Source organism: Mytilus trossulus, chromosome 5 (assembly GCF_036588685.1).
Source record: "Mytilus trossulus isolate FHL-02 chromosome 5, PNRI_Mtr1.1.1.hap1, whole genome shotgun sequence".
In the NCBI taxonomy this organism is placed as follows: Eukaryota; Metazoa; Mollusca; class Bivalvia; order Mytilida; family Mytilidae; genus Mytilus; species Mytilus trossulus.
Genome location: NC_086377.1, coordinates 63,767,044 through 63,793,403, shown reverse-complemented (window position 1 = coordinate 63,793,403; position 26,360 = coordinate 63,767,044). Strand labels below are relative to the sequence as shown.

General features: G+C 32.9%; 2 protein-coding genes across 3 annotated transcripts; both read left to right on the top strand.

Annotated features, from left to right (window-relative positions):
- The first annotated feature begins 2,776 nt into the window (after nucleotides 1-2,776).
- On the top strand, nucleotides 2,777-7,248 carry LOC134719039 (short-chain collagen C4-like). Of its 2 annotated transcripts, none has more exons than XM_063581969.1 (4): nucleotides 2,777-2,880; nucleotides 4,104-4,169; nucleotides 4,782-5,024; nucleotides 5,735-7,248. In XM_063581969.1, exons 1-4 carry the CDS (start codon nucleotides 2,799-2,801, stop codon nucleotides 5,974-5,976), a joined length of 633 nt encoding a protein of 210 aa, XP_063438039.1. In that variant the 5' UTR covers nucleotides 2,777-2,798; the 3' UTR covers nucleotides 5,977-7,248. The 2 variants fall into 2 exon arrangements, with proteins under 2 accessions (XP_063438039.1, XP_063438040.1); XM_063581970.1 differs by lacking the exon at nucleotides 2,777-2,880 and adding an exon at nucleotides 3,236-3,289.
- A 3,619-nt stretch (nucleotides 7,249-10,867) lies between these two features.
- On the top strand, nucleotides 10,868-24,067 carry LOC134719796 (uncharacterized). The gene is made up of 5 exons (XM_063582755.1): nucleotides 10,868-11,037; nucleotides 11,576-11,842; nucleotides 19,522-19,587; nucleotides 22,571-22,813; nucleotides 23,765-24,067. Exons 1-5 carry the CDS (start codon nucleotides 10,926-10,928, stop codon nucleotides 24,004-24,006), a joined length of 930 nt encoding a protein of 309 aa, XP_063438825.1. The 5' UTR covers nucleotides 10,868-10,925; the 3' UTR covers nucleotides 24,007-24,067.
- The last annotated feature ends 2,293 nt before the right edge of the window (nucleotides 24,068-26,360 follow it).

The following is a 26,360-nucleotide window of genomic DNA, read 5'->3' as shown; positions in this document are numbered from 1 at the left end:
CATTTCGATTAGGTTGACTTATTTGTAAATCTTACTTTGCTGAACATTATTGCTGTTTATAGTTTATCTCTATCTATTATTATATTCAAGATAATGACCAAAAACAGCAAAGTTTCCTTAAACTTACCAATTCAGGGGCAGCAACCCAACAACGGGTTGTCCGATTCATTTGAAAATTTCAGGGCAGATAGATCTTGACCTGATTTATAATTTTATCCATGTCAGAATTGCTCTAAATTCTTTGGTTTTGAGTTATAAGCCAAAAACTGCATTTTACCCCTATGTTCTATTTTTAGCCATGGCGGCCATTTTGGTTAGTTGGCCGGGTCACCGGACACATTTTTTAAACTATATACCCCAATGTCGATTGTGGCCAAGTTTGGTTAAATTTGGCCAAGTAGTTTCAGAGGAGAACATTTTTGTAAAAGTTAACGACGACGCCGGACGCCAAGTAATGGGAAAAGCTCACTTGGCCCTTTTGGCCAGGTGAGCTAAAAAACTAAGGATTTTCTTATCCCAGGAAAAGATTACCATAGCCCTATTTGGCACAACTTTTTGTGATTTTGGATCATCAATGCTTTTCAACTTTGTACTTGTTTGGCTTTATAATTACTTTGATCTAAGCGTCACTGATGAGTCTTATGCAGATGAAATGCGCGTCTGGCATATTAAATTATAATCCTGGTACCTTTGATAACTATTTATTTATATTTTGTAAGACGGAGGCCATAAAACTAGAGTATCTAAGACAGTGTAGCCATGCGTTTTAGACTGTCTAGCAACAGGATACCTTCGGACACTCAAATAATTGTTAGAAGGGTTCGTAACGTGCAAAGATCGTGGCACCTCTGGGTATCGGATGCAACGTCTCTATTTTGACAGGGCTGTTGTGATTTCAAACACCCTGCATAACAAAACGAATGTTCTACTTAAGGTTTAAAAAAGGGTCGGAAGACCACGTTATGACCACATGGGTAGCTTTTGGTTTGGTAAATTTGCGTAACCTTTCTTCTCGGTTTGTCTTTTTGTCGTTAAAATTTTGACCATGGCAATGTCTTTTTCGTCGAAATTCGTGTTTATTGTTGTTGTCGCCTTTGTATAATTCCCGCCTTCTTTTAAATTAATGTAAATTAAGCTGAATCATACATATATAAAATTTGAAATCTTTGGGTTTTTTTTCTTAAACCTTTCGACTTATTCGTATAGTTTGTAAATGTGTCCTTCAGTTACGCCATTGTCGTCCGAGGTATGGGAGAGGGGCGCTCGCTTACATGTTTAACCCCGCCATATTCTGTATGTGCATGTCAGGAGCCTGTAATTCAGTGGATGTCATTTGTTGCTGTATATCATATTTGTATTTCAATTTTTTTAACATAAATCCGGCCACTAGTTTTCTTTTTGAATTGTTTTATATTTGTCAGTTCGAGCCCTTTTACAGCTGACTATGCGGTGTGGGGTTTACTCATTGTTGAAGGCCGTACGGTGACCTATATGTGTTAACTTCAATTTCATATGGTACCGGGTGGAGAGTTGTCTCATGGGCATTTATAGCACATATTGTTATTTTAATAATGCAAAATTAAGACAGAACCAGTTTCGTTTATAATGTATCATTTAAACTTCACGGATGTTTATGAACTAAAGAACGCCAAATAATTTCTAACACGATGACACGTTCTGACTCTTCTTAACATAGAAAGTCGTTTTATGTTATCAAATAAAAATTCACTGTAGCATTATTGACTTAAATCCTGTTTGCTTGTATAGATATTTTAAAGTACACGAATATCCTTTCAATCTAATCGCAAGCAAATGCATGACAAACTATTCATGATGATAAATTTTACGTTTCCTTAGGAAAGTATGATCTGTTATTTAAATGGACAAAAATCACTTATTAACTAAATGTAAAACAATTTTTTTGTCTGATGAAAATTAGCCAAGGATGAGTAGAATTCACTTTTTTCTACGTTGTAAAGACAGATAAGTCAACAAAATTCAAATATAATTGAAGGGATTGCAATTTCAGAGGCAAATATTTGAATTTCTGTTACCAATCCTCACCCCCTTTTTTGACGAGAGGATTGAAGTTACGACATAATGAACATATCCGCTATCATCTGTGAAACGAATATTCCATAACGGTCAACCAATTCGTGATGGTGTCCGTAAAATTTACGAAGTGATGATTTCAAATAAACCATTTGGAACTCTTGGTTTAATAGCTTCTTTCTTAGCAGCAACCCTCTATCAAGGAAGTCATGATAGGAACATAAGTAAACTGTAAAGGCCATTTTGATCTGAACAGCTGTTAAAACACTGAAAACGTAAATAGTTTAATCATTCAGCCAATGTTATTTACTTGCTAAATCTAGGACTGCTCAGACGATTTGTGGTTTATTTTACCCAATAAATCCATAAAAGTGAATCCCTGCAAATCGACAGTTTATGAAAAGATGTCTGATAATAGAAAATGTTATTACAAATCAAAACTGCTTAATTCCAGAATACGATTTTTATACAGTGCATATCACAAGTTTGTTTTAATGAGTCGATTTTTTTCATTAAGATAAGTTAGCGGGATACACAATATCATTAAACAATGTCGTCTACATACGCTATACTATTTAAATATAGAATATGTTTACCGTCATACCCGACTACATATTAATGTCGCATGAACTTTTCATTTTGCTACCTTATTCTTAGTTTGATATCACGTAGTCAAATACCTGGATTATTCATGAACAAATGTATATCCTTTAGACATGGAGTACACACCAGTATTTATTAATGCTATGTTCGTTTTACTTGTTGGTGTATACGTATATAAAAATGAACGAACAATAGCGGACATCTCGACCACGCATGATGGAACAGGTAATTAAACACGAAAAACTCAAATAAATGTTAACGGCATCAATACAGATAATGCAAATATGAATGCATTCGTCACAACTCGGCCGATTCCGTACAATAGCGGAATCACCCGAGGATTGCCGATTGAGATGCATTGTACATTACAGTATTTTTATCAAAATATTTCTATATATCATTGGTCCGATGTTGTAAGCCAAATTTGTCCGTCACTCTTTATGTTACGTTAACAACTTTGCTTGAATTATATTTGATAAAAGCTTGGAATTTTAAGGAAACATACACATTATAGATATGGACTACACACCAGTATTTATTAATACATATGCTTTGGGCATAGTACTAACGGCTATATACGTATACAAAAATGAAAGAAAAATGGTCGACATTTCGACGATGCACGATGTGACAGGTAATGGAAAAAAATAGCTTTTACTCAATATTGTAAATGAAAAGTGTTATTATGAAATATTTTGTTTTTAAACAAATATTGATAATTTGTACAGGTTGAACAAGAAGCTTAAACGGCAGATTTCACTTTTTGTCATTTGATCTTTTTTTTTATAAAAATATTGTACTGCTTTTAAAGAATTAAAAGAATTATTTCTTATCCCTAGCAGAAAAACCCTAGCACAACTTTTTGGAACTGTTGGTCCTCAATGCTCTTCAACTTTGTACATTTTTTTTATAACTTTCGAACTTTTTTCGTCAGAGCGTCACTGGTAAGTCTTGTGTGGATGAAACGCGCGTCTGGCGTATTAAATTTTAAACCTGGCACCTTTTGCTAGCTAATATTCGTGTGTTTCTCTGTCCTATATGTTCTCCCATTTATTTGTATTATAGTCCTATCATTGTAATATTGTCATTTTAATGTTATATTTAGCATTGCAATAAAAGCGGGAGGTTTGGCAGGCCACAAAACAAGATTCAACCCACCATTTTATTTTTTATTAAAATGTCCTTACCAAGTCAGGAAAATGGCCATTGTTATATTATAGTTCGTTTCTGCGTGTGTTACATTTTGATGTTTTGTTTCTGTTGTGTCGTAGTTCTCCTCTTATATTTGATGTATTTCCCACAGTTTTAGTTTGTAACCCGGATTTGTTTTTCGCAATCGATTTATGAATTTCGAACAGTGGTATACTTTGTTTATTACACAAACTACTTGTTTAAAATGAATATCTGTTAAACAAAATACATGTGATGCACGTCATATATGTTTACAGGTGTGACATACATTAGATGGGGTAAGAAACTATGCGACGGATCTAATACAGAAACAATTTATTCAGGTAAATCTTTTTTTTTTATTTTTATTATTTTATTCACTACAGGTAATCTTTATAAAAATTGTAATCCTAGAAATGTAAATCATATTAAAACAAAATTAGTCGCATAACAATACATTGACCTCAATGCAAATAACCTTAAAACTTTATTTAGACAGAAATCCTTACAAATCAATTCGTATTGTATTAATTAACAGATATAGGGGTTAAATCAATCGATATTGGGTTAAATTTTACATTGATTTACTGTATTATTGATATATAACTCGCAGCTTTTAGTGTTCATCCTTAGTTTTTGGTGGGGTTCGTGTTAATTATTCGTTAGTTTTCTATGTTGTGTCATGTGTACTATTGTTTGTCTTTTTCATTTTTAGCCATGGCGTTGTCAGTTTTTTTTCGATTTATGAGTTTGAATGTCCCTCTGGTATCTTTCGTCCCTCTTTTATTCATGATAATACATTTCTAAATATGTTTGTAATATTAGGTGGCAACAAAAGAACAAACTACATTAGATGGTCTGTATGCATTTACAGACCAGAGAATAACGAGCAAAAAGTGCAGACAACATATATAACCCAATCCACCCTTATGTAATAATAATTATTTTGTCAACAGGTCAAGTAGGTGGAGGTCACTACGCACATACAGGGGCAAGCGTGAACTACGTATGCTTACCTAACGACCCGGATGTTGCACAGCCGCTGAAACCGCACTGTGATTACGATTTAATATATGGAGCAGAATACCAAATTGGTGCCTATAACCAGCCTCAAGGAATGAGATCTGGGATAGAAAATCGAGACGCTGCATGTGCAGTATGTTTAGCAAAAGGCAAAATGGCATCAATAATAATACCAGGTAAAATATTTAATAGTCAGAAATATAGGATTTTCATTTCAGTTATGAAGGAATGGTCAAGAAGGAAATTTATTCCTATATTTACAGGATATAACTTAATGGGTCCCTGAAAGGCTTTTGTACGAATCATAACTGATTTTTTTTATGATCAATAATTTAAACTTTAAAACTCTTTATACAGTCATAATTCTTCTTCGTCAAAATTATCTTCCCATTACGCCATTTTTTTCAATAGTACATTTGAAAGACAGTGTAGAGGTGACGCGTTGTCCATTAAGCTCTTGGACCAATACATTTATTCACATACATGTATAACCATTACGATCCTTGTTTGACAGCTGTATTTTATATGACAAATATATATATTCGCTATTAGGTATCACTTAAAATTGATACCTTTTCGACTTCAAACTATTGTCTGATAAGTTTTCTTTTAATGTTGGCTTTGGAGCGCTTGCACTGCAATGTAATTCTATCTCAATTCCGAGAGGCAAAACTACTTGACAGCCGCTAGTTTTGAATTTATCTAAAACATTAATTTCATAAACTGTCGATATTTATTCCATAAAACCTGGCAATAATTGTATGTGTAAGAACGGACGTTCGAATAAACGGCTGTGCATCGCACCGCATATTGAGCAAGGGACAATACTATATGTGCTAATTTGAACTAAGACAATAAACCTCTTTGTGTTAAATATATATTTCAGGAAGAGAAACCTGTTACAAAGGATGGACAAAAGAATACAGTGGAATTTTAATGGCAGGAAAGTATGACCACTCCGCTTCATCAGAATACGCATGCGTAGATAATGATGCTGAAGCTATAAGTGAGGATTCAAAGGATGACAATGGAATTTTATTTTATCCCGTAAAAACAGTCTGCGGATCATTGAAATGTCCGCCATATAAACAAGACACAGCAGTGTTGTGTGTTGTGTGTTCAAAATAGCAATTTGAAAATGAGTCTTATGTTGTGAGCTTTCTGTGTTAGCTGCATTCAAATCAAGTAAAGAAATCTGTCGATTTTGTAAAATACACTTGTAGTCAACTGAAATTAGCTTCAGCTACTGCATATACTGCTATATCGGTTATGTGTGTCTATTGTTTTATATGCAGCTTCCGAAGTTATTACAATTCTTATGTAGCGCCTCACACCACAGACTATAAAAATGGGAGTGGGGGCGGGAGGTTTTGAGCCCTCAAAGAAATATTTATCAGCGACTTTATACTTGTATTGAAAGAGTTTCTTACAATCACCATTTCAGTTTGACGCAGACTTTATATATGTATAACTTTAACTTTACGTTTTGATTGATAAATATGTTGGTACAGAATGAAAATGTTTGTCTCTGTATATGGTACACCCCTCTTTTTTTCGAAGAAATGTTGCGAGTAAATTTTTTCATATGCATATCAGTTATATTAAAATCTGTGTAAATCCTAAAGTGCATACATCTGATGTCTGAATAAATTACCATTTGTATCTTGTAGTCTTTAGAAGACAGACAAAATAGCTAAAAATTTGTCAAAAACAAGTATTGCAATAATGATATTTTGTGTATTTGAATAGGGTTTTCTTTTATTTGGCAGCGTTTTTCTCAGGTTAAAATAGAATAATTTAATCTCCCTCAACAATTGACGTAAATATAATTCTGAAGAAACTAGTCTAACAATCTTTCATTTCTTTATAATAGTTTTTACCCAATTTGTGTTAATGTAATTTTGTGTGTTCCATATACACGAAAAGCCATAATTTTGAAATATATTTTTGACAACCAGTATCCATGTAGTCTGCATGTTATGATAAACGTTCACATGGCGATTAAGTTAATATAAACGAAAACTGAGCTTGTTTTTCCGGATATTAGAATTTGCCCAAAATAATACTGCTCGATTTTTATATCTCTGTCGACCGGTTGGTGACCTAGTTCCCCGTAAACTATATAATTTTGTGTTAAGAATTTTAGATTTAAAACTAATTTACAGATTTTCATATATATCAATATTACTAAACTTCAGTCTAGAAGATCAAGCTGGTGTTTAACAGAAAGAAGAAACACCCGTCCCATTCTCAGAACTACTTCGTATATGGCTGTTAAGGCCTTCGATTTTCTCCTTATCTTAAGCAAACAAGTATTTCGAATTACAATTAGTATATGATATACTAGATTAAATATCACGGTACATAATAAATATTACATTATACATCTTACCATTTATATTATGCAATTACATTTTATAAAACAAATCACCTCGCTTTACTATGCATGAGTATATATTGTTATGAAATATTTTTAAAACTGATTGTGAGTTCATTTGTGTCTTTTGCAATGATTAGAAATAAGAAGATGTGGTATCAATGCCAATGAGACAATTCTCCATTCAAGTCAGTTAGTAAAAAGTAAATAATTATAGGTCAAAGTATGACCTTGTACACCGAGCATTTGCTCAAACCCAATCGCAAGCTGTATTAAAAGAGCCCCACAATTAGTTTAAACAAGTTTTAGCTAGAGATTTGAGCCGGGTTTATTATTACTCCACAGAAGCAGATCAGAATCAGTAATGACGTAGACAGTAATCATTATAATCGTAATCATATTCATTGACCATAACGACGATGAAAGCACATCATAAAATGACGTTTCGACATCATATAAGTTAACCGAACCACATCATATAGAAGCGCATAACATAATGACACAACCATATGATCTAAGGATATTTGTACATCATATATGTATATTTGCACATCATATAAAATAAAAAAAAAGTAGATGTACATGTGGGATGATTGCCAATGAGCCGACTCTCCACAGGAGACAAAAGTGACACAGACATTAACAGCTATAGGTCTTCTAACATATGTACGGCCTTCTACAGCATATTTGCACATCATATAAGTTTCGTCCCCGATGATATCACCAGTCCAGTAGTCAGCACTTCGGTATGACATGAATATGAATTATATTGTCATTTTTATAAATTTCCTTTTTACAAAAGTATGAATTTTTCGAAATACTAATGATTTTCTTATCCAAGGCATATATTACCTTGGTCGTATTTAGCACATCTTTTTGGAATTTTGGTTCCTCAATGCTCTTTCTCTTTGTACTTGTTTGGCTTAATAACTTTTTTTTATCTGATCGTCACTGATGAGATTGTGTAAACGAAACACGCGTCTGTCGTATTAAATTATAAGCCTGGTACCTATGATAACCATTTACACCACTGAGCCAGTGCCACTGCTGTTGGACGTTTCGTCCCCAAGGGTTTCACCAGCCCTGTAGTCAGCTCTTCGGTGTTGACATGAATATTGATTGTATATAGATATAAGAAGATGTATATGGTCATTTGTATAAATTTACTGTATACTAAAGTATGAATTTGTCGAAACACTAAGGATTTTCTTATCCTAAGCAAAGACTACCTCAGCCGTTTTTGGCACAACTTTTTGAAATTTTGGGTTGTCATTGCTCTTAAGCTTTGTAACTATTTTGATCTGAGCGTCACTGATGAGTCTGGTGTAGACGAAACGCTCGTCTGGCGTATATTTTCACATCATATAGGTACATTTGCACATCATATAAGTATATTTTCACATCATATAGGTATATTTGCACATCAATTAAGTATATTCGCACATCATATAAGGAACTTTGCACATCGTATAAGGAACTTTGCACATCATATATTAAGTAAATATACACATCATATAAGGATGTGTGGACATCATATAAGGATACTTACACATAATATAAGGATATTTGCACATCATATAATGACAAGTGCACATCATATAATGACAAGTTCACCTCATATAAAGATAAATGCACATCATATAATGAAAATGGTCATAACAAGACAGTGTTGGCATTCCATATGAGAGCGCTTCGCATTCAATTGTGCATCTAGTTTGTTTTCCATAGGAGGAAAGATATAATTGACACCAATTTCGAACTCAACTCCTCTTGAGATATTGCAGTATGTCTTGAATATTGTTTTTATGAAAATAACAATTGATGCGCTTTAGTACTGAATGGACGGACACATGGACATAAAGCTCCTATTTTAATTTCACTGTTGTCCGCATCGCGTTGCGCGGGATATTAAAGAATAAACCCCGAAATAATGTCGTTAAATCTATTAACATATAAGGAAGTATTGACAGTTTTTAAATAGAGAACCACAAGGTTGGATAAAGCGGAAAAAATGAACTAGATGATTCCTTTATCAAAAACTCCGTATTAATTTTTTTTAAAGTAATCTGTCATATTCTGAAGGGACACTGAAGTTGACAGAAACTTATTACGACAGCGCTGCGTGCCTCCATTATATGAGACACCTGGAACGTGACTGAGATATGGAAATATGCCCACCTTGATCTTTTCTGGCACTTGTTAAATGTTGGGCATCCGGTTGGCTGTGCATGATATATATCAATTCGAAGCCATGTCTAGCTAGGGACGTTAAATCTAATGGCACCGTTATAATTTTGCCATATTGTTTAGTGAAAGTCTCATCATTTCTTAATAAATAACACTTGTATCAACTCATTGAAGAGTCAATAAGGGTTTTTATCGTCCTTCCCTAAGCCTATGTCATCCTGCTCTGTAGCTCCGTAATTCTCATATCAAGGTTTCAAAATGAGACCAGGCATTATGAGCGACGTCTCAATGTGAGAGGAGAAGTTATCAGCGACGTCACAATGTGATAGGAGATGTTATCAAGCTTGCTTTCTTCAAGCGTAAAACTGTCATTGGGAGAGGGAAAAGACCAGTATAAGAACGATAAACAGATAATCGGTTTTTCTTCGTAAAGATATTGTAAAATATCAGCCGCTCGACATAATGGGAAACTTTTTAGCTCGTTCGCTGCGCTCACTATTCAAAAAGGTTCACGTTGTGGCTCACGGCTGATATTTTACTATATCAATGTGTAGAAAACCCATAATCTATACGTATCAAGACAAAATTTCTTCTTTTATCCCACATTCTATTATTTTCTAGTGCCATTCCAAATTTTCCGCTGTTCATCTCGATATTTTGGAGACTTGTTTTGAGTCTTCTTCAGCTAAAGTATCACGTGTGGGTATTTCTGATAACAAAATAGATAAATAAAAAATACGATAAAGGAAGAGATAATACTTATAAAAATATAACACTACAAAAGATGTGAATAGGGCAATATCGGTGCTATCAATAATCTAACATCTCCACATAGAATCAAGCTCTAAATCATAGAAATGTTGAAATATGGTAAAATTTAATAGTTATTCATATACTATCGAAGATTTGTCAACTCACAAATTTTGCATAGGACACAAAACGAAATACATTACAACAATGCAATCACTGACGAAGTAACATATTTCAAAAAGCTATGATGTTTTAACAAGTTGATACTTGGTAGACAATTTGACAATGAACAGAAAATATGTCGGAAGTATGTATTTTTTAAAACGAAAGTATCTTCTCCTAGGGTATATCCGTGAAACATTTTTGTTTTGGATTTATACTTTGTGAGTATAGAAATTATTTAAAAATATGTGTGCTGTTATTACAATTACGAATACATATACATTTAAATATTTTCCACTTCCATTCACCACACCTGTTCTGTGGCTGAAATTCATACAAATGTGAATACCAATACAGGGTTATTTTAACTTTTTGATGAATGAAGTCGTTTAATGAATCATTGAAGTAATACATTGTTGAATACCTTTAATTATTTGTGTATACACATTGGGTTTAAACATGTTAAATGTCCACTGTACGTTCCTCGTCTTACCTGACTGCTTATCGATTAAATTTAAATTATTCCCCTTCGTTCTTATTCATAGTTATTGACCTCAAAACACGGTTTTTCGTTTTATGCATAGGAAACCATTTTAAGGACATGGGGTATTTAGAAGTATTCATAAATGCTGTTGTTGTAGCTTTGATGGCTATGTACGTGTATGAAAATCAAAGAAAAATGGAGAAAATGTCGACTAGACATGATCTAACAGGTAATGAGAAGTAAAACAAATTCGGACTTTGTAATACACTAATTTAACGACTTCTTTAAAAGTAAAGAAAGCATACGTAACACGATAGAAGCTTGTGTAAAAGTTGCAAACATAAAAAAATATGGCTTTTATGTTAAGGTCTTTTTACATATCTAACTGATTTTTGGTTTGAGCATTCACGTTATACATGTTATATGTATTTTTAGATACCTATTGTATCTATTGTTAACTTGTTCTCGTCCTGAATATGCATGAAATATTTGCCACCGGACGTTAAGCAACCAACAATCAATCAATCGATGTATTTTTAGACAAGCGAATAGGATCGACAAATTTATTTATAAAGTGATATTTTCACTAATTAACTAGCTATATACCTGTTTAAAGTTGAGAGAAAACATCAAATATGATAAAATATGTTGGTCTTCGGAAGTATTTCTTATTATTTCTGCCCTTTTTTTCTCTATTCTTTTATTGTTTACCCCGTCCATATTGATTTCTTAAATATGTAAAATAAAATGAAATATTGTTTTGATAGAAAAGGAGCTCGGTGTATTAAAGATAGTATCTAAAAGTAAAGAGGACCAAATTAACGAGTTAAAGCAATTAGTATCTACAAAAGCAGAGACAGAGAAACTAGCCCAAATAGAAAATCAACAAATTTCAGGAATAAGAAAACTTACTGAAGTAGAAAATCAACTAAATGCGGGAACAAGAAAACAAGCTGAACTAGAAAGTCAACAAAACACAGAAACCGAAAAAATGGCTAAAGTGGAAAATCAACTACTCAAGTCAAATGCAAAAGGTTCGACGCTATATTTTAAGTAATAATATCTAATATATTTTGCATATGTTTGACTTAATCAACACGCTAATGTAACCAACTTGTGTTCTATTGACTACACTTTAGTATGTGTCGAAAAAATCTCAAATTATCTTTTCAAAGGCCATGCAAGTTGTTGATATTCTTTTGCACAAACTATGGCTTTCACTTAAAAATCGAAATGCATGTGATAATATTATTTTGGAATTAGTTTTAATTACCATATATGACACTTTAACTACTTGCAGAAGATGGAGATGAATAAGGTCTGTTTTCTTTTTTTATAAAACCTGGGTTTCAAATATTTTGGCCACGAGCATCACTGAAGAGACATGTATTGTAGAAATGCGCATCTGGTGCAAGAAAATTGGTACCGTTAATGTTATAAGTGTTGTATTTTTTTTTACCCAACAGGCAATAAGGCGGGGGGGGGGGGGGGGGGGGAAATGGGGGAAGTCAGAGCTAGTTTCCCAATAAGCATTTTTATTTAGAAAACATACCAAAGGTCAAACAATTAGTGTTCAAATGATTTTTCGAATTTGGATAATGACATTAAAACAAATCATCCTAAATTAAGAAAATCAATTTGTTTGATATGGGTTTTTAAAAAGTTTTCAGGACCAGTATACTATTCATGAAAAATACTACCCCTACATTGATATAATTCAAAGGACCAACAAGTTTACATTTGCCGTCCGTCTGTTTAAGAATTTAATATCATTCTTCTCTGCTAAATCTCCACCATTTCCTATTCTTACGACAATTCGAGGAAAAGCAATACATTTGACGACTTCCATGAGATAAATTTGAAGAACACATGCATATTGCTAACCAAATACTTTCAAATTTGATAAAAAAAATATCAAATAATCAATGTACCAAAGTCAATAGAGAATTTAAAATGGAAAGTACCTTAAAAGAGGGACGAAAGATACCAAAGGGACAGTCAAACTCATAAATCTAAAACAAACTGACAACGCCAAGGCTAAAAATGAAAAAGAAAAACAGAAAAACAATAGTACACACGACACAACATAGAAAACTAAAGAATAAACAACACGAACTCCACCAAAAACTAGGGGTGATCTCAGGTGCTCCGGAAGGGTAGGCAGATCCTGCTCCACATGTGGCACCCGTCGTGTTGCTTATGTGATTACAAATCCGGTAAATAGTCTAATTCGGTAGGTCACATTCATGAAAAGGAAGGGGATGTAGTTACGACGTAAGGAACATATCCGATATCATTTGTGAAACGGTTATTCCATAACGGTCAACCGACTCGTGATGACGTCCGTAAAATTTACGAAGGGATGATTTCAACTTCACCATTTGGAACTCTTGGTTTAATAGCTTCCTTGTGAGCAGTAACCCTCTATCAAGAAAATCATGATAGGAAATGCAAGCACGGGAATATCGTATCAATTGGGAGATATATACCCCGTATGCAGGTGCTGCTGAAATGTTGCCACTTAGAAATGGAAAATTCACAATTGGACAGCTGAAATCATCTCTTTTGTCGTAAAATTTTGTTTTCAACCGACCCTCATTGTCTAGATGTAAGTCAAGATATGAAGCCGACTTAACTGTATCTTTAGTATCCTTTATCTCCAATTCGATGGGATAGATGCGTTCCACATAGTCACAAAATTTTGAATTGTTTAGTGAAAGATCGTCATCTTTATAGCGGAAAGTAAAGTTAAAGGATATTGCTTACTTCTTATCTTTCTTCCTAAGAAGTTCCTGCATGAAGTCAGCTTCATAATGATAAAGAAACAAGTCGGCAAGTAGAGGGGCACAGTTTGTTCCCATTGGGATGCTGACAGTCTGTTGAAAAACATGTCCTCCGAACGTAACAAATATGTTGCAATCAAGAAATCAAGCATCTTGATAATATCGGTTTCAAAGAATTTTTTGTTTGAATCAGAGTGATTCTTTACAAAGTAGGATTTATCCCTCCCTAAGACAAGATACTTGTATCTACGTTGGCCAATCTTTTTTATGAAGCAAAGTAAAACCAACTCTTTCAATTTGTCTTTTAGTTTGGAATGTGGAATACTTGTGTAAAGAGTAGAAAAGTCAAATGTTTTAATACTGTTACAAGATGAAAGAGTTAGATTGTATGTACTCTAAAAGATCTTTGGAATTTTTAAGTATCCATATCTGATTTACACCACCTCTAGAATAGACAGCTTCACAATAACTTTTGAAGTCCGTCTTTGATTGCTGATAAAATAGACGTTAATGATTTTGAAAGAGGTTTCGTGGAGCACTTGGCAGACCCATCAAAAAAAAAAAAAAGTAAAAACACAAAAATACCGAACTTCGAGGAAAATTTAAAAAGGAAAATCAAAAATCAAAAGGCAAAATCAAAAGTCCAAACACATCAAACGAATGGATAACAACTGTCATATTCCTGACTTGGTACAGGCATTTTCTAATGTAGAAATTGGTGGATTGAACCTGGTTTTATAGCTAGCTTAACCTCTCACTTGTATGACATTCGCATCAAATTCCATTACATTTTCAACGATGTATGAACAAAACAAACATACTCAAAGAGTAAAAATGTCAAAAATAGGGGTACAGCAGTCAATATTGTGTTATCATCTTAATATCACTATAAAAACAACAAATATACCGTTGTTTGTAAGGACATTTATGTAGTTTAGGTATTCAATACAGTGATGGAAGATCCAGTTCTTCAGTTGAAATACCAAAGGAACATAGAACAGACCTATGATTATCCAGGATTTCCTCTTTGGTAAGTGTCGTGAGGGTATATGATGAGTTTCCGAGGGAATTGTCTATACCTAATTCGTTTATCAAGCAATTGATGTAAAGACTTTTACAGACAAAAACGAGGTTATTTGAGGCTTTGTCTGCGGGGACAACAACATATTTATCATGGAGGTCGGATAGGTGTTTAGCAACATTAGGGTCTTTAAAGATTGACGTAGAATGGGCATTGATGGACCCATTCAGTTTCTTAATTCTGATTTGTATTAACAACCTCAATGCCTTAATCCATTCGGATAGAGTTTCTACGTCTTCCCTCTCGCGCTTATCCTATTGCCTGGCATAATCCTCGACTGAATCCATCAAAATTTGAAAGTTGTATTTCCAATTGATGGATTTAGGCTCACGATATTTCGGACTTTTCGATAACACATTTCGTAGAGAGGTGTTATTATACATGTTAAGGTCACCGGTAATAACGTGGCCAGTAGGATTATATGTGAATTGGGAACTAGCACAAGTGCAAATCAGGAGGTTTAGACTTGAAGTCGTCAATATCGAGATCCTGCAAAACGCGTTTGTTATTGAAAATTTTAGTTGCAATAGGTTTGGTATAGGCATAAGAAATTAAAGGGATAATTCGCGATTTTTCACTTTTCATTTTATTATGTTCATAATACCATAAAAACATATTGACCAAGTTTTATTTCGATGTGAAAAGAAATAAAGAAGAAAATTGGGAATAATTGATTTTATTTTTTCAAACTTCCTGACTTTTGTGACGTAGTTTAAGTCTTTGAGCATGCTGGGAGTGAAATTAATCTCATGTAAGTCTTGTTCGTTAACCATATAATAACGCTATTTAAAGCGCATCGACGACATTTGGTGTAGCTATTAACAAACTAAAAAGTAAGTGATACCCATGCAACTTTTAAATTAGATTGTAGGATTTCTGTGTGGATTTTTTATGCGAATTCTATAATTAAAGTAAATAATACAATAGAACATTTTTATGATTTCTTTCTTTAAACACTTTAAACAATCATTTGAAACTGACACGATTGATAGTGTATTAAAAAATACATGTTGTATTCTGAACTTTTGCGTCATTCAAGAAAACATTTTCACTTGCTTGTACTGTGGAAATAAAATGTGTATTAATTTGTGACACTAAATTATAAATAAAGGCAACAGTAGTATACCACTGTTCACTAATCTTGGTACCTTTTATGACTATTTGCACCTCTGGATCGATGCCTCTGCTGGTGGACGTTTCGTCTCCGATGGTATCACCAGCCCAGTAGTCAGCACTTCGGTGTTGACATGAATATTAATTATATGGTCATTTTGAGAAATTTCCTGTTTACAAATTTTGTTTTTGTTTAGAAAAACTAAGGATTTTCTTATCTCAGGCATAGATTCCTTAGCCGTATTTGGCAGAACTTTTTGGAATTTTGGATCCTCAATGTTCTTTAACTTTGTATTTGTTTGGTTTATAACTATTTTGATATGAGCGTCACTGATGAGTCCTATGTAGACGAAACGCGCATCTGACGTACTAAATTATAATCCTGGTACCTTTGATAGCTATTTACACCTCTGGGTCGATGCCTCTGCTGTTGGACGTTTCGTCCCCGAGGGTATCACCAGCCCAGTAGTCAGCACTTCGGTGTTGACATGAATACCAATTATGGGGTCATTTTTATAAATTTCCTTCTACAAAACTTTGATTTTTTTTAGAAAAAAACTAAGGATTTTCTTATCCTAGGCATAGATTCCTTAGCCGTATTTGGCACAACTTTTTGGAATTTTTGGATCTTCAATGCTCTTCAACTTTGTATTTGTTTGGTTTATAAGTATTTTGATATGACCGTCCCTGATGAGTATTATATAGACGAAACGCGCGCCTGGCGTACTAAATTATAATCCTGGTACCTTTGATAACTATTAGTGAATGTTGAATGCGTAGTTAAACTCAAGGTAATTAAAAGATTAGCATTATGTAATTCTAATCGTTTGATCTTCATTCAGTGACATCTAGGCGTCACGGTTCACCATTTCAGGTATCAATGATATACGGGAGTCAGTTATAGTTTTAGACACAGAAATGTCAGAAAAAGAATTAAAATTAATTTACGGGAGAAACAAGGTCTCACAATTACTGGATAGCTGTTGTATATTTTTATATAAGTTGCATAAGCTGACTTTTAAATGAATTATGACTTCTGATTACTTTTGTAACGATAAAATACTGAATTATTCTAATTGAATAAATTTATAATTAAAAATGGCCTTCTGAACACGAGTGTATGAATTAAAAATTATAGTACTCTTCTAAATCAGAATCGGCAACCTTTAATATTTCAAACCGATATAATTTAGTCGATCTTTATTTACCTCTTTAGGAATTAATGTTCTAATCAATTTTTTTAAAATCTCACAACGCATGAATACTTCAGCTATTTGAAAAAAAATGTTTTTTTAAAATTGAGAGGGAAAGTTAAGGATCCTCTTGGAATGGAATCGAAAAATTACGAATAGGTATTATTTTCAAGTGTGAAAAACGTCAACGTCAACCTAATTTATTCATACTCGAGAGCGTTCTTATTAAAATATTCTTCTTCTCACAACATACTATACTTTAGCTTTTTGACCAACGATGTTTTGAAAAAAAGACAAGGTATTTAATGTCATCTTAATTTCCCTATTTTTGAATGTAATTATAAGTCTGTTTAACTGGCAAAAATACCCCTAAAGCAGACAAGCAGTTTATTCTTTAAACTGCTGTCATTGAATATCAAGAAAGAAAATAAATCCCGAAATTAATTTGAAACTTTAATTCTCAATAGTTTTCCTAGATGTCGGAACAATTGTGATTATGTCGCATTTCTTCCTTTATTCGAGAATTATTTAATTGATATATAAATTTGTGATTTTACTATGTTCATAATTTCGATGAACCAAAGCAAGGTATATAACGACCTGTATTTAAATCAAATTGGTCCTCTTCTTCTTCTTCTTTTGGTATACTGTACAATAGTCTATCGAATTTGATGATTACATACTGTTGGCATACGTGGACTAGTCTATTTACAAAACTGTTACCCCAATTTACACAAAATGTATGTTTCTTTCTTATGTTCAATGGATACATGTATATTTTGTAAATTGCTTTATAGCTCCGTAACTTTCTATCCAGGCGTAGAAACGAATCGTCGACAAGTGCGTACATTTTTTTAAATCAATATTTCTGGTATGTTCCAATCTGTCATTTACTATTGACAACGAGTATATACAATTTTTTCTCAAATTAAACCTTGGAAAAAAATGTAAATAGATTTTTATTTCATCAAATTTAATTTTTTTGTATTATTTCTATTTTTATAAATAATATTCGTTACACCAGTAATTTTATTTATAAACAAGCGTATGAGTTTAGAAATGACTATTATATTATATCACTTTCGGACACGCAAGACAGAGATGTATATTATACACCTGATAGTTCAAAATGGAGAGTTATAGGTTATCGGCCGTGTACACTGATCAATACCTACAGAAGTGAAACGATGCATAAACTTGAAAGCACGACAGGAAATCGCTTGAATACCTGAACATGTCACTTCGCACCCCTCATAATACATTTTGGAGTAATACCTTTAGCCATGCTGGTAAGCAGATGAAGGAAGATTCGAATTTATTTGAATAATTTTTATCACTTTAAAGAATTACAAACGAATTAGATTTTCGAAAACAATTTTCACGGAACACTTTTTTATGATTTAAGTTTGACTTTTTAACTAATTTCAATATTAAAAGTTTAAAAATAACAGACTATGATTATTTAAAAAATAAGAACACTTTCCGTATCAAGTTAGTTAACTAGTCGGATAAACAACTGTACGATTGACAAGATATCGACACGCAATTACGACTACATCGGTTACTGTAGTTTTGGTCCTTTCTGGTTTATAGACATATCGTGATTTTTTTAATCGGAGAAGATGACAAAATGGCGGAACGCAGAAAATTGATACTCTAAATTTAAAATCGATGGTTATCTCTTATCTAGCGGAATAAAGCCATACAAGTTGAACCAATTGACTCAATATAAAAAAGAAGATGTGGTATGATTGCCAATGAGACAACTATCCACAAAAGACCAAACTGACACAAACATTAAAAACTTTAGGTAACCGTACGGCCTTCAATAGAGCAAAACCCATACCGTATAGTCAGCTTTAAAAGGCCCCGATAATACAATGTAAATCAACTCAAACGAGAAAACTTACGGCCTTATTAAAGTAAAAAAATGAACGAAAAACAAATATGTAACACATTAACAAACGACAACAACTGAATTACAGATTTTCAAGTCTTGAAGATATTTTTGTGTTATACGTTACGATATTCAGGTAACTCTATTTTGACATCTATATGTCTTTAGTGTCATTAGATTATATCATTTGAATTTAACTATCTTCTTTCAGTTTAATCGTATACATCTATACAATTTTTCCTGTTTGTGTACTTATTTATATATGCACTTATTGTTCGTCCGTAGCCGAATTTAAACTCATGCTATTTGGATATCGAGACACCACTGCCTGCACTGTGCCAGCGCTTAAGACCAATCGACCACCTAGACTGAACTATAATTCAACGTTGGGAAGCCTAGTGATACTTTTCCTCGTCGGAAGAATATAAAGTTGAAACACAGTACATGATATATAACACTTGACGAAGAATTTCTGGCACATTAGCTAAATATCTATCGTAAGATACAGTCACAGGAATAATCATCTAAACTAGTGACAACTCTACAATATACTCCATAACCAGTGAAGGTGATACAGGCTGAAAACACATATAACATTCAAAGTTACTATAAATACATTGGCTCCAAGTTTATTGGTTTTTTTCAGGGGTGACATACATCAGATGGGGTAAGACAAAATGCGCTGGACCCAGCACTGAAACAATTTATTCAGGTAAATTTATGTATTTGAAGGAACAGAAGTGTAAACTAGTTAGTTTCAAATATACGTTGAGCAATGATTCTAAGAAAGACTTGAGGTTTTCAACAAATAGCTTCCATTTTTTTCATTAATGTTTATTGGTTGTCTCGATTAACTAACTTACCAATAATCTACGACAGGTTAATGAAAATACGTGGTTTCTTTTCACTTTCGAGCAGTCAAAGAAAGTGGATGGTGATGTGATGCGTTTGTCCTCTTTTCCCGACAAATATGTACTTGTTCAAATCCGATACTGTATTCATTTGGACTACCAAAAGAGAAAAACGAACAGCTTTCATACTGGATATCTTTACGTCAGTAACGGATTATAGATTGTTCACCCAAATAATATTTTTTTTTAATTTTTTTTCTATCAGTTTTTAACAATGAAAATGCATTCTGAAAAAAAGTTAAATGTGTCTCATATAACCTTTATTTTACATGTACGCATTATGTTGAATTCTGCACGAACGTTTAAGACCGAAAGTGTACATTATTTGGTTCAGAATATTCACAAAGCGATGATTCGAGGATATTTTTGGCATGAATTGCAAAGAATGTGAACAATTGTTTAGATAGGGGAATATAAATTCCAACTAAATTTTGCCTCAAGTGGTCTTCTTTTTTTCTTAGATGGACAATTAAACACTGAAAATGCTTCTAGTATGACAAAATATTGCCTTATTCCATAAACAGTACAAGCTTAACCAGAACATTTTCCATTTTAAGTGATTATAGCTAGAGAAATATCCATGTGATACATTTAGGGAATTTCACAGCAAAGAAGGCAAATATCTCAGTTAAAAACAAAAATGTCTTTTCAAATAATTCTCCAGAAAATATCTCAATAGGTTTCAAAATCTATATTGCAAATATACCCACTGCAGTTATTCGTAGATAAATACACAAAAATATATTGTACACTTACATTCAATCACAGCGCTCCTAAGTTGTTATTTCTGAGTTGACTACCTTCACAAAAATAAAAATCTTTATAATATTGAATAATATACATTAGAGTTGAATATTAAATTCGATATACATGTATCGTTGAATGTTGTGCATTTTAGTTAAAAAAATATCATGTTTCCATATATTTGTTTATTTTTTCCAGCTGGGCAAAGACTTGTTTTCATTAATTGAAGCGAGCAAGAATTTTTTTATAATAAATATTGGCGGGGCGTTAAGTTTTCTTTTAATATTTGCTGCTGTACGACGGCCCCACACTCAGATACATATTGCACAGTCCCTTATTTACAAGTGCCTATCAAATGTGTCTAGCGACAAACCACTTTAACTAATTGCGATAGAATAACTCTTATTTGTGAACATTGAACGTGTTAAATATCTAAAATCAATAACTATGTTTTTAAGAATAATGAATTTGGCTCGTTTAATTTTCATAAAACTTTGACAAAATGTTTACTATGACCCTTTGACAAAATAATAATGAAATAGAAATTTGAACCAACAACTTTAACAGAAGATTTCGTTGGTTATATAGGACAACATCCCTAATTCGGCTCGTTTAATTTTCATAAAACTTTGACAAAATGTTTACTATGACCCTTTGACAAAATAATAATGAAATAGAAATTTGAACCAACAACTTTAACAGAAGATTTCGTTGGTTATATAGGACAACATTACTAATTCGCCTCGAAATGAGGAACTCAAAAGTCACGTGAAAAGAAAAAATCTCTGTGTAGTGATATTGGATATGTTTCTATTTTTAACAAATGACTAAACTTAATGAGTTATGGTGATTATGACAGTTGAGGAACATAGAATAAATGTGTAAAAACTATGGAGCTATTGAATGTGTTCAAAGTATTAAATTTTCAAAGAACTTATTGTGTTAAAAAGGGGATATTTTACCACACGGAGCCGCATCACAAAAGGATGTTCGGGGTTTGCTAATTTACGGAAAAAGTTATCTCACTTCGTACCCCGAAAATTTAACCACATATGTGAAAATGTCACAGCTTCGAAACGAGCTATTATACATATCCAAGTTTACGATATGGACTTAGCTACAGTAAAAAACGTTTCCATTACCGCCTATGTAAAACAAATTAAAGATTTTGACCCATATAGCAGTTTGACAAACACTATTTTTTATCATTGAGAAGCTTGATATCTCCCTAACAATAGAACGTGATTAAAACGTTTAGCTGATTTTACAGAGTTATCTCCCTGTAGTGTTAGGTACCACCTTAATTCGTCCTTTCATTTTACCTTTTAATCTTATCTCCTTTGACTTAACCTGGTTTTCGATTGAACAAACGAAACGAACACACTTGAGACAATCACGTTATTACGACACCACGAATGCAGTCATTCTATATTTAATCATTATGATAAGTTTTGTTTGTGTTTGTACATAAATGAATTGCATTGCAGCCGTTTTATGTCAGATTTTGTACTTTCTAAGTGTGACGCGGAGTATGGTTTTGAGCTTCAAAATGAATACGTAAACTTACTTGCACTTAATAAAAGAAAATAGAAAATACTATCACCATTTTCATCTGGACATAATTAACAGTTGAACGCTGTAAGGAGCGGCAATAGGAAATTAACGATACGAAATACAATTGTATTTTAAGTTCCTTTCCCGGCATGACAAATAACCAACACAATATTATAGATAGGTATGCCGTTCATACCAAATGTGTTAGTTTCTCTCTTTTTTTCCCTAAGATGCTGATCTTCTGCAACATCATTGCTCGTACAGATAGGTTTCATATTCATGCATTATCCCGTGTATTTAGTATGCCACAATGCAATGTTATCGCAATGTATGTCACAACTATAATACTGTGTTCAATGATGGCCTTTATGCCGATTAATATATTGGGTCAATCGGTGTTCCTCATTAATAAAAAGGAGGTCTATTTATCTGAACAAGGAAACAAAAGTAATACACTAATTGAATAAAAATAATAAATTGATCAAGGTCAAGTTGGCGGTGGACACTATACGCACTCAGGGGCAAGTGTGAACTATATATGTTTACCTAATAACCCAGACGTGGCACAGCCTCTGAAATCACATGATGCTTACGCTAATCTGTATGGAGCAGAATATGAAGTATTTGACTATAACACACCACAAGGAATCAGGTCTGGGATTGGTCAACATGATGTTGCTTGTGCAGCATGCCTAGCTAAAGAAAAAATAGCATCAATCATGATTCCAGGTTAGCTCCTTTGACATAGCTTATTGTTTTTAATATGTCTTAATGTTTTGTTTTTTATATGTTTACCTAGTTGATAGCTTTATAATACTGGTACCTTTGATAACTACTTGCATGCTTTTATCATTATTTCCATATCAAACATATGCTGACAAGGACGTCATTAAACAGAGAGTACTTATTTTAAGGTTGTTTTTGTTTGTTTTCCACCATGTCTCACATCAATATTCCAGAAATATCTTAACCTTTTTTTTCATTTTTCAAAATTATCGTCAATGATTGCTTGATTGAATAAAACAGGGTATTTTTCATATTCAAATACAATTTACAATACTTTTGGTTAAACGAATGTTGAGACCCTGGTTCATTTTCCTACAATTTAAAGCAAAACGAATTCACATCAAATACAGAAAGCATGCATTTCCTGGTTTCCAAGAAAGGAAGGAAATTGATTTCAGGAAGAAGCAAGGATATTTTAAATGGTTGTTGAAGTCCTTGAATGTTTCAAATTACAAATTCAATTGTTAACTAGAAGGAACTAAATAATATATGTGTCGCCCTCCCTCTTTTTTTAGAGCTTCTTTAAATGAAAAAAATGTTTATAGTCTCAGATATGGACAGATGGGACACTTAAATTTGGACGATGTATGATAAGGGTACTTTTGGTCCCCTCTCGGAACCTGTTCATATTTATACAATCAATAGCCCTTGTACAGGTACTAAAAAAATACCAACTTTTATTTGTTCCCGTGACATTTGGTTGCCTAGCAACTAATTTTTAAAATCAAACTTGCATTATCTGATATGTTATTAATGGGTTCCACGTGAGTCGCAATTTAATACAATTTAAACTATCACTGGGTCATTCATGTCGTACCATCTACTAGTTATATAATATGTTAAAAGTAAAACCAAATGGTCAAATTATCCACTTTATTGATCAAAATATTTCAGGAAGGAAAACTTGTTACAATGGATGGACAAAAGAATACGAAGGAATTTTAATGGCAGGATACCACAGTCATGCTGCTGCATCAGAATTCGCTTGTGTAGACAGAGATGCTGAAGCAATAGCAGGTGGATCTCAGAACGAAGATGGAATATTATTTTATCCTGTAAAAACACAGTGCGGGTCACTAAAATGTCCGCCATATAAACATGACACAGAAGTATTGTGTGTTATTTGCTCAAAATAGCGATGGAAAGATATTGTATTGGTTCAATTTTGAATGTCAAAGATGTAGCAAATCAGATAAACATTACATATTAATGGTCCACCTTAGGCAAATATGATCAAACAATTCACTTGGAAACTGTCTCAAAATAAGGCATTTATTTTTACATATAGACACTGAAAAGTTTTTCATTTAAAGGTACAGAGCTTTTACCGATCAATTTTATATTAGTGTATCTGATACAAAACCTTTTGAATTACTAGTATTTTTTTTCACTGTTATTTCGAATAGACAGAAAAAAATATTACAATCATTCCTTATGATTTTATTATGAATTTCATTTTAAACCAAAGTAAACCATGAAAAAACCTTGATGACGTCACGGTCACATGACCAAATTATTACATGACAAAGCTTATTCAGAAAACAACCTCAGCCAATCAAAAGACACGGTACATCCAAAATTAAACCATACAAGTATAAAACGGCAATATTTTCATTACTTTTTCTCGTTTTCTTTTCTTCATGTGATCATGAGGATAGCAACACGGGAGTTAACGTATTTGTATTTTGTTCATTAAATAAATATTTAACTTTGTCATAATCATGACAATAGTTATGGTACCAGACATCGGAATAGTGTTTGCAGAACAGTAGATATATATACATGCCACGTTCACTCTGAATACTTTAATCATAATAATGAACTGATTTTGGAATAAGATATGTCTCTCGGCATCTTTTTCATAATTGAAAAAAAATGGTTTGGATATTCACAAGATAGCAATCGTATTACATTCTAAGTAATTGAAGTTCAAACAAGGAAGTCGGATAAAAGATACCGATGTGTGAATAATCGTTCTATTAAATTGCACCATAACACCAACACAAACGAGGAATGGATATACATTATAATTATATCATGTACCTATAGTTTTGCTCGAAATCTACCCCAGACATGAATTTCGTGATTTATTAAAGATAAAATTGAGAAAGGAAATGGTAAATGTGTCAAAGCGACTAACCCGAACGTAGTGCAGACAGCAGCCGAAGGCTTTTAATGCATCGAGAAACGCTCGCATCCGGAGGTGTCCTTCATCTGGCCCCTTAAGGTGGTATGGGAGTCTAAAATAAAAATGATAGAATGTGTTTAAACTTTGCTCAAACGTAGTTTCTATTGATTGATGTTGAAATATATTAGAAAAATGAAAGGTCACCGCGCATTTTCTCAAGATACAGGACGCGACAAAATGACTCATATTGTAAGGATTATACAGGAAAAAAACACCACTTTGTTGTTAGAAACTAAACGAAATGATCGAATTGTTAAATACTTAAGGAAATGATAGCTTTCAGACAATGCTTTGAGAATTTCAAAAGAAAAGGTAGGATCACCGTGAGTATTTTCCGGCTAAAATACAAAATAGGAAAATTCCATGTAGAATCCTTCAGAAAATGCAATATACTACAGTTACCTCCCCTTAAAATGACAATTTAAAAAAAATAAAACAACAAACAAAAATAATCCAAATTTGCAAAATTATTAATATTTATAAGTTATAATCTTATAAATTGGTTCTTTTAAATAGAAAATCTCGACCTTCGGTTCACTGTTTATTTTACAACCAAGATGGAGGAAGACACCCATACCACCTAAACAAATATGTATACCTGTACAGTAATAATGGACGTCATAATAAAATTCTAATTATACACAATTATAGACGGGTTAACCTGTTTAAAACGAATCCTTATTGATATAGGGGATTTACTATCTATCTTGACATGTAAAAATTTATAACTATTTGCAATATAGACTATTGACATTCTGATTTTAACATTGGAATTCAGGAATATTTTCTTGTACTGCAATGTATGTATCTGGAACTATTCATTAATGAATATTTTCTATGACATTTAAATAAGTTTGTCATAACAAAGGATCAAAGGCACAATGCAAATTCGCCGTTCAGAAACTATTGATTCTGGGTAAAATTTTCAAGAATATACATAAAAACGATGTAATTGTTTGAAAACGTCTAAAACAATTGAAATTTAATCAATTATGTGGTACGAACAATATGATTACCCCTCGTACTGATACCCTGGTTTTGTTTACACCAGTTCCAATTCCAAAGTTTTATTTTATTATTTACTCGAATGCACAGTATAATAGCTGCATGTGTTCACATAGATATACGATGTGGTATGAGTGTCAACGAGACAACTCTTCATCCAAGGAACAATGAGTAAACGTAAAACATTATAGGTCAAAGTACGGTCTTCAACACATAGCATTGGCTAACACCGAACAGCACATGGTTTCTATCATCGATGGTTGTTTTTGTGAAAACGACGAGGACAACGTCGATGAC

What these genes read in the sequence shown, in the direction of transcription:
- LOC134719039 (XM_063581969.1), top strand. Translation starts at nt 2,799, where the DNA reads ATGTTCGTTTTACTTGTTGGTGTATACGTATATAAAAATGAACGAACA. An exon ending in TACAGAAACAATTTATTCAG is followed by an intron (nt 4,170 to 4,781) that starts GTAAATCTTTTT and finishes TTTTGTCAACAG; the next exon opens with GTCAAGTAGGTGGAGGTCAC. An exon ending in GGCATCAATAATAATACCAG is followed by an intron (nt 5,025 to 5,734) that starts GTAAAATATTTA and finishes TATATATTTCAG; the next exon opens with GAAGAGAAACCTGTTACAAA.
- LOC134719796 (XM_063582755.1), top strand. Translation starts at nt 10,926, where the DNA reads ATGGGGTATTTAGAAGTATTCATAAATGCTGTTGTTGTAGCTTTGATG. An exon ending in GACTAGACATGATCTAACAG is followed by an intron (nt 11,038 to 11,575) that starts GTAATGAGAAGT and finishes TTGTTTTGATAG; the next exon opens with AAAAGGAGCTCGGTGTATTA. An exon ending in AGCATCAATCATGATTCCAG is followed by an intron (nt 22,814 to 23,764) that starts GTTAGCTCCTTT and finishes AAAATATTTCAG; the next exon opens with GAAGGAAAACTTGTTACAAT.